This window comes from Ascaphus truei, chromosome 4 (assembly GCF_040206685.1).
Source record: "Ascaphus truei isolate aAscTru1 chromosome 4, aAscTru1.hap1, whole genome shotgun sequence".
NCBI classification, from domain to species: Eukaryota; Metazoa; Chordata; class Amphibia; order Anura; family Ascaphidae; genus Ascaphus; species Ascaphus truei.
The window spans coordinates 319889732-319899251 of record NC_134486.1 but is presented as its reverse complement, the minus strand read 5'-3'; the positions used below and the strand labels follow the sequence as shown (position 1 = coordinate 319899251).

General features: G+C 41.4%; 1 protein-coding gene across 1 annotated transcript in view; it reads right to left on the bottom strand.

Annotated features, from left to right (window-relative positions):
- LCA5 (lebercilin LCA5) overlaps positions 1-9304 on the bottom strand; it is a 15122-nt gene extending 5818 nt beyond the window's left edge. The window contains exons 1-3 of the mRNA XM_075595041.1: positions 8934-9304; positions 5075-5457; positions 1571-2100 (exon numbers count right to left, since the gene is read on the bottom strand). Of these exons, the coding sequence (XP_075451156.1) occupies positions 1571-2100; positions 5075-5438 (894 nt within the window). The 5' untranslated portion in view covers positions 5439-5457; positions 8934-9304. The remainder of the gene's footprint in view (positions 1-1570; positions 2101-5074; positions 5458-8933) is intronic.
- Between the last annotated feature and the right edge of the window lie 216 nt (positions 9305-9520).

The following is a 9520-nucleotide window of genomic DNA, read 5'->3' as shown; positions in this document are numbered from 1 at the left end:
TGGGCGGGGAAGAGAGAGATGGGGCGGGGAAGAGAGAGATGGGGCGGGGAAGAGAGAGAAGGGGCGGGGAAGAGAGAGAAGGGGCGGGGAAGAGAGAGAAGGGGCGGGGAAGAGAGAGAAAGGGCGGGGAAGAGAGAGAAAGGGCGGGGAAGAGAGAGATGGAGGGGGAGAGAGAGAGCAAAGGGGGGCGGGGGAGAGAGAGCAAAGGGGGGGCGGGGGAGAGAGAGCAAAGGGGGGGCGGGGGAGAGAGAGCAAAGGGGGGGCGGGGGAGAGAGAGCAAAGCGTGGGATGGGATTGAGAGAGCAAAGGGTGGATGAGGGTGGGGGGAATAGAGCGCGCAGAGAGAGCAAGGGAATTGTGTCAGGCATCTCCCCGACACACGACTGAAGGATCGCCTAGGGTGCCAAATACCCCTGCACCAGCACTGACTGTTAACAATGACAGTTTGAGAAAGGACACTGACTATGAACAATGACACGGAGTTTGAAGCAGGGGAGTCTGGTTCAATTCCCGGTATCAGCTCCAAGTGACCTTGCACAAGTCACTTTATCTCCCTGTGCCGCAGGCACCAAAAAAAAATGTAATTTAATCTTATCTGGGCAAAGACTGTGTCTGTAAAAAGTCCTATGTGCTGCGTATCGTACGCTATAATGTCATTATGAAGCGCTGAGTCCCATTGGGAGTAATGCGCTATATATATATATATATGAAATAAAGTTATTACTATTTGTAACACTTGTCCAAGACCAATCGCTACTGGAAATTTGATTTATAAATTTATTGAAGCACTTTGCAATATAAAATTTAAATATATAAACAAGAAATCAGAAAACAAATATTACAGTAAAATGACCAAAAAAAAGGAGTCGTTACCAAAAGCTTTTACAAATAAGTGAAAAAGAATTAAAAAAAAAAAAAAGAACATAAAACAATACCGGAAGTAATATCGCAGGAGGAACCAATTGCCATTAAAGTGCAAGACCCTTGTATAAGAGTCACAGACCAACCTTGCTGAAGAAATATCACAACATCCGTCCCATAAAGCGCCTGCCGTGTGTGACGCCGAGCAAGTCCCTTTACCTCTGTGGACTCAATTACAAATAGAGGAACTGTATGTACTGTATCAAAATCCCCAACTGCAGAAGAAGGAAAAACCTTCCCATTCTAGATTGTAGCTCTCATGAGCAGGGCCCTCTCATTACCTCTATGTCTCTTTGCATGTTTGTCCTCACTTGTATGTAACTGTTTATGTTATATACTTGCCTGTGCACCCCATTGTACTGCGCTGCGGAATATGTTGGCGCTTCACAAATAAACTATAATAATAATGATAACCAGTGGAATTTTCTGGCGCCGTTTTCTTGTGTTGGTTTTGCAGCTGCGAGAGTCTGATAAATGACTCCCAGAGATAGTAGTCTTAACAGATACATCATCTAGCATTATATTATGAACAACACAGCATGCACTTGGTTGAAAGCTATTATACAAAATTAGAGTCGCTTCCAACCAGCTCATTAAAATGCATTTATGTTGTGTAAAAAAAAAATGGAAATAATAATAAAGAATATACCTTGACTCTTCTCTCTCGATCTTCCACCTTGCTTTCTATAAGATCAAGTTTCTTGGTCAGCTCTTCCCGCTCAGCAAGATGTCTGTTCTCAGACAGCTGCTTCAGCTTCTTTAATGTGACATTCGCCTTGTACAGCTCGTCCTCTGCGTCCTTCAGTCTCTTCTCTGTGTTTCGCTCCCTCTCCTGGGATTTCCGTAGGTGCTCCCTCAGCGTTCGGATCTCGTTGTTGTGCCGGGAAATGAGCTGGGAGATTTCGTTCTCTGTGTCTTCGAACTTGTTCAGGGCCTTCTCCTGCCTGAATTGCAGCCTCTTCAAGATCTTATTCTCTTTCTGGAACTCGTCCAATTTGATCTGGAGCTCTGTCAGTTCGTTCCTGAGCTCGTTGATTTTCAGTAGCCGAGCAGAGAGGACTCTTTTGGTGACGAGATCTATGTCCTTTGGAGACGACTCCTTGTTAAGACTCTGGGAGCGAAATCCCCAACGCGGTCCCTTTTTACTTGATGGAAACTTGGACCCCACTTTTCTTACTCCTAAAAAATAAAAATAGGAAAATGCTAGTCACAAACTCCTTGTTTTGAACACATACTACCCTATTTTTCAGATTGCCAATGCAATGACCATATATATCTCACTGTATTGATATATCGGGTTCACTGCATCCTTAACGGATGTGCTTGAATAGTTTAATTTTAACACAAAAGGTTGCTCATAGACATGGTAAAATTCAACTGACTCAGACTGCGGTCTAATAAGGCTAAACCTGTGTGTGTCCTCTTTCCCCCTCCCCATTTATCTATTTGGTGACGCACAGCTTCAGCAATGTCAGGCCCAGGGTTACCGTGTTTAAAATCACCAGAATACATTTGATGCTGTTAAAAGTTGATCAATTCTGGTGTCAGCAAGTAGTAGGATCAGAGCCCCACTACAAGAAGTGGATGGAATACTCATTTTCCCTACCACCTTTGTTCTATGCAAGTTTTTGTAGTGGAGACAAGAATTTGCCTTTCTGGTTTGCAGATAAACTGCATGACATACTGTAACTGGAAACCTGTGGGATACTGCAGTGGGGCTGAACAATATACTGCCATGATTGCAACGGGGTAATAATAAAAAACGAAAAATGTCGAATTTATTAATCACATTTTCTGTTGGCCGTGAAACCCCCCCACCCCCACCCCTGCATGTCCCCCTTCATAAGTCCCTCACCTGAGGATTGCTGTAGCACTCCTTTCCTAGAGCATCACTTTACCTTCTATTTGCCCCCTTCCTGTTAATTCATTCCGCGCCACATGTCAGATCTTCATGTAAAGAGGGTAGTAAGGGTGTCTCATTTCTTTATGTTAAAATGTAATTCATTGAAACAATGTCAAATGTGAACAATATCTTCAAGAAATCGTATTTTTAATGTACGATAAAGATTTTTTTTTTTATGAATTGACCCCTTCAGCACTTGAGGGGCCTGCAACATATTGGATAAAGTTAATTATGTCTTCTACAGTTTTTACTATAGAGTGTTTTTTTTATGCCTACTATTTAATAAATGTTAAATCATTACATGCATACTCCATACCCCGGTTTAAGGACACTCACTTTAAGTACACTCGCGAGGAATGACATATCGTCACGTAACGGCAGCTTGCGCATGCACCTGTCAGCATGTCCTGAACAGCAATACCGGCTCCCTACCTGTACCAAAGCTGTGCGCAAGCGGGGAGACTATAGAGCCTGTTACAAATGCGTTATTTACATCAGTTATGCACGTATAGGACGATTGCAGTGCAGTATATGCACTGATAAGTGGAAAAAAAGGTAGCGCTTCACTTTAAGTACATTTTCGCTTTACATACATGCTCTGGGCACATTGCGTACGTTAATGCGGGGTATGCCTGTAATTATAGTTTTTAATTGCCCTAAAGTTCCCCTGCAGCATTTTGAGAATGCAAGGAAGATGTGAGGACCCTTTTAAGGGAGTTACTTAAAAAGACGACGTGGACTCCACCATGTGGTATATAGGCCACAGACACCTCATGTATACCAAATGTTAGTTTTCACCCAAGCGGCTGCCAGACCTATTTCTAAAGAAAATCCAATTCCTTATTTAAAACATAAACCCTGTGTAACTACCAGACCCAAAAGTTCTTCAGGTCTACTCTCCCCTATAGATATTACTAATATCTCAATCGTCTCAGAGGAGCGCCCCTTTCATTGTGAAAGTATGTACGTTCTTCTTATAGAAGAATACAAATGATCATCTCCCACGAAAACAACACGACACTGCCGTTGTATGTTTGTGGACTACATTACAAAACCCGCACACACCTCTGTTTAACCTAATAACGTGATTATTAACAGGTGACAATCAGGGTGAGTATGGAGTATTTTGGGAATTCATAGTTTTTTCCTGTGCATTTTCATTTCATGTTTTCAGATGACATCATGGAGGCCTGTAAATTACCTAGCTAAACCTTAAACAAAAATAATAATCCTTGATGCAATACTTTAGCCCTTGGCTGCTGATGACTCCTACAACACAAAATACTGCACATCTAACAGAGATAACATAGTGCTTTAAGAAATCATGGACATGCGCGTACTATTCCCCAAGTAATTAATACCACATAGGAAAAACAGGTTTGGTTTATAGTGAAAAGTAGAAAATGGTAAAACCCGAATATTAGTGTATCAAAATCTTCCGTGGACTGATGCTCTAAAGATTCTTGAATTGGCTGTGTTTTTGTTATGTATTTAAACAAAAAAAATATTTCCTCGGTCAGGATGAGATCTAGAGATCTTATATTGTGGGTATTGATCTCTTTAATAAGTGTAACTTTGTGTAGTACTCCGGAATATAGGTGAAATTATGGCGGCCTGGGGCTAAAGAACTACCTCAGCAATCTGGAGGTGATCTCCGATGTAATATGTCCCAATATCCCAACCTTCAAATCGACTCCTACTTAGTTTGTTAGAAAGCATGTAACCCATAGTTTACCGTGCTGGGAAGAACTCTGTTGGTGTGCTCAAGCCAAATCGATATGAAATCAACAATACAAGGAGAATGGCGATGCACAGCAGAAACAAGTATTCCGGCCTGGATTGCAGGCGAATATAAAACGTGGTTTTATTGGTACATTGCAAATACAACGTGCAGTGCAATGCGCAAAACGCGTTACAAAAGAGGGTCAAAAACAATATGTGCCATGCACCAATAAAACCAAGTTTTATATCTGCCTGCAATCCATCCTGGAATCCTTTTTTCTGCTGTGCATGCCATTTTCCTTGTATTGTGATCTATAGTGACTAACTTCTGGACTTACACTGCACGCATTCATTCCAAGGTCAAAACATTTAACATGTATGTTTATGTTTTGTGCACAAAACATAAGTATTTTTAAAAAGGAACAGGTTTCCCAATGTATCAAGTACAGAAACGGTCATAATTAGGTGCATTGAAAGCTCTAGAAATCACTGCAACATATTAGGAAATAAATCAAGTGACATATCAACCTCGGTTTTGTACTGGCGTGATGGACCTCATTTTATGGACAGTCTTCTTGGCATGAGGAGATCTAGACTTGGAACTGGGTGTTGGTGAGCGGTCAGACCCATACGTTGTGTTGTCATCATCGTCAGAAAAATACGAGTCACTATTCTTATCGACATCTGAGCTTCTGTCATTGTCAGGATTATGCCTGCTCCTTGTTCTTCCTCTGTCTTCCATAGCCACATCTCGGTCTTCCTTTATCCTGCTGCTTGTGTCCTTCTTGGTAGTATAGGTCTGTGTGCTGGTAGATTCTCGCGGGGATTGAGGACTCCTTCCAGTCTGTTTGTTGCCCTCGTCATACTGAGAATATGGGCTCCTGGTGTTCATCTCAGTGCTCTATGCATTTCTATAGAAAACAAAATGGAGACATAGGCAACAAGAATTATTTCTAATAGAAAATCTACAACGTATGTGTTTGTGTGAGAGCTGAAACAGGTCAAGAAACTGGGCTGAATGGGAGTATACGGCAGTCTTGTAGAATGGTTGAAGCGCTGAGGGAGTACAAGACATTGGTGGAAACACCGGCAGAGGAAGCAGAAAGTGGAACGTGGGGTTCTTATTAAAAGAGTGAGAAGGAATTTAGGGAGCAATTCTATACCCACCGAACTGACTCGTTTGGGTTGTTTTCATACGAATATTATCATTTATCTGACCATGACATACTTGAAAACAAGAGGTAACTCTCAATGTAGTACTTCCTGGTAAAACATTTTATAAATAAATAAATTATTTATTTAAGTCAGAAAATGTCCCAAACAGCTGCTTAGATGTATTCCCACTGTAAGAAATCCAATTCAACGATAATTATATTGTAATGTGTGAATCCAGTTATCAAGACAAAATGTCAAAATATGCAGCATGTGTGTCTGATGGTTCTTTCTATATATTACATATGTTGCATATTCTTAATTGGTATAATATATATTGGGATATATTCAGTCACATTGGAAAGGTTATACGATTGTTTTAAGTTGCCTGAACAGCCTTGTTTAGGTTGACACTGAGTGATTATTGACAACTGTAGGTCCTAGCCGAGAGAAGAGATATATGGCTGTTGAGATATTTGGGGGAAGGACAGCTAGAGACAGACAGTTGCCATTGACAACTGATGATACACTGAGGTAATCATTTCTGACCAGAAGCTTGAGTTCCTTATATGTTCACATCAGTGATATAACAATGTATGTAAATACCATACTAGGACATAATACTTAAAGTTAAGATGGCTGACTGTGTAGTTTTATCTGGATAAATAGATAGCAGTTAAGCTGAGATAGAAGTACATCTTGATACCACCATGATGCAGCAAGAAAGGGACAAGGAGAGAGGCAGGAGGAAGGAGCAGCACATCTTAATATCACCACGATTTAGCAACAGGCGGAGAGGCACAGAATGATCGATTTCACCATGGAGCGAGAGAGAGAAGGGTTAAAAACCAAGATGGAGGAAACAGAAGTTTTATCATGATATTAAGATCCACTCAGAAACAGAAAGAAAGCTAGGCAACCATTTTTAAGAGAACCATCATTTATTTGGAATGTCAACTGCCATTTTGTACTATGTTTAGTTAAGAAATTATCTTCAAAATAAATGTTTGTTTTTGTGATGAACAAGAATTACTGAGTCTGCTATGCCGGTGTAATTATGAAAAAGACGTAAAAGGACATTAAAACACCCATTTAGAGAGTGTTTAGATCAGGAGTGGCCAACGCCTGTCCTCAAGGGCCACCAAACAGGTCAGGTTTTAAGGATATCCCTGCTTCACCACAAGTGGCTAAGTTGCTTATTGAGCCACCTGTGCTGAAGCAGTGATATCCTTAAAACCTGACCTGTTGTTGGCCCTTAAAGCAGCAGTCCAAGCTGCAGTTTTTTTACCCCTTTAAGATGTGCATCAATACAATCCACACTATGATAAGTAATTAGCTAAGTTGCCAATCAATCCGTTCCTGTGATCGATCAGTGAAGATTTGGCTTGGGGGTTCACTAAATGACTGCAGAGGAGCATTCTGCAGTCAGTGTGACTTTGTAAATGGTTGCTATAGAAACAAAAAAGGCTTCTTACATTAAAAATGTAATACAGAGTTGTTTAAAAATAAATGCTACAAGTATTTTCTCACAGTACAGAACTGATTTATATATAAAAAAAAAAATACACATGTAGGATATTGCTTGAACTGCAGCTTTATGTAACTGTATTTGTAACCATGTACTATTTGTCTTAACTCTGTGCCCAGGACATACTTGAAAACGAGAGGTAACTCTCAATGTATTACTTCCTGGTAAAATATTTTATAAATAAATAAATGTAAATGACTGGAGTTGGCCACCACTGGTTTAGATGAATGACAGCAGGTGACAAAGCATTTAGGGGGACAGTGCTAAGATTTATTTTATGTTTGGGGGGTGAGGAGGGAGAGAAGACAGCTATCTTAAGAAAAAAAGGCATTTGTCTCCCAATTACTGTATGTCTCACTTACAGTACTCAGTCCTTTTCACGCTAGAGTACATCACTCATTATAGCATTAATATCATTAATCAAGATGGGTTAAACACAACAATGCATAATATAATGTAGGTTTTAGCGCTCCTTTGAACAGCTTGGGCTCTAACTTCTCCGTTTGGTTCTAAATAAAGGTGCATTTGACCTCTACTTTTGTTATTTATTTCTTCACGAAACCACACAGTAAGGGGTCTTGTCCCAGCTATAGTTTTTATGCACTGCTTACTGATATTTAATTGGGGTTTATTCCTACAAAATGAGGCAAAAACTGAAATAGCATCTTCCAATTTGTTATTTCACTAGGAAATGCTCAGCATTCATATTTCTATGTCTCTTTCAAGTCTGCATTGCAAGCAGCTCTGTGCGGCCCGTAGGCCTTTTTTAAACAAACTGCTTTGGGGGGGGATACCAATAAAGATGCTAATCTGCTTTAAGCAGCATCCCATTGAACACACTTTCAAGACAGGTCATATTATGGGGAAGTGCTCATTTTATTCCTAAAAAGCTGACACTATGTATGGGTGAACTAGAGATTTTTCTAACAAAGAACCCACCAAAATCAGACAGCTAAAGAAAATGGCTTATTTGCGTATACAGCACACAAGCAGCACACATCTAGGAGCAAGAGGATTACTGTAATATAGGAGACTTTCATTAGCTAAGTGTGATGCCAAACACTAAGCAAAAAGTGGGATATTCCCAGCTTGTGTACACAACATGCGTCAATCCCACCACATTCACAAGCACTTGTGGTTTTCTCATACAAAAACATGCCAATTTGTGTGAATGAAATTAACACACAGAAATGAGTACAGCGGCTATAACCTTATACCCAAATTATTTTAGTCACCTTAACCCTGGTGAAGCTCTACTGACAATCTTTGCGGATAAAAGAAAACTAACTCCAGTAGCCCCTCTTTATTAGGGATATATATGGTTTAGGTCGTTCAAGAGGAAGTGATCTCAGATTCATATGTACCCTGAACCACTGAATACAGAATTATAACTCCCTTTCTTCACCGAGGATAACAAGACCTTTATTTTTTTCCTGATCCCCCAAATCTCCATCACTTCGACTACATTAAAACATTAGTGAAAATAAATTACAGCATTGTTGCCCAATATCCAAATATCCTTGGGTGTAATAGGAAAACTCGAGCTTCAGTGCATAAGGCTCCATTCAAACCCCTGATTTAACTGATGCTGGATTCTGAGGCACCTTCCCTCACAAGAATGACACACACAACTCCATAGGAGTGACACCAACCAGGCGACTGTCACACAAGTGGACCCGCAGATGTCCACGTAGTCCACACACATACCCTCAACCGCCGCTCCACTCTGGAACCTCCCTGGAGTGCTTGTCCTCAGAACCTTAGCCGAGTTCTAGAATCCCCTCGCAGTGCAGTGTTTGTCTTCAGAACCATAGCCAGGTTCTAGAACCCCCCGCAGTTTTTCCTCAGAACCTGGGCCAGGTTCTAGAACCCCCCGGGGATTCCTCGGGCCGCAGGTCCTACTTGACCCCTTTGCGTTGTTACGCTTTGATCTGTTTGTGCCATTGCTTGCTGCCTGCGATCTATTTACAAGCAGCTCCAGGGTAACGGTGCGAGGAGGGGCCTGTCTCTAACACCACCCCAGCACATGACCTGCGCCAGGCAGCACAGTAAGCGCAGGCCGCATTGGAGGGGAGCTGAGGCCGGTGTCATGTGCTCTCGCGTTGTTTCGTTCGCTTGCACGTTGCCTGGTTACACTAAATTATACCCGCACTTTCTCTGCAAATGAAAATGATATTGGTCTGAATGCAACTGGTAGATTTGGTGCAGGGTGGGAGGCTGCACTTTGGGACCCTGCTCTCAGCATCGTGGGCAATGTAAATGCGCAATAATAGAAGGGCGAAAACAATGGTGCA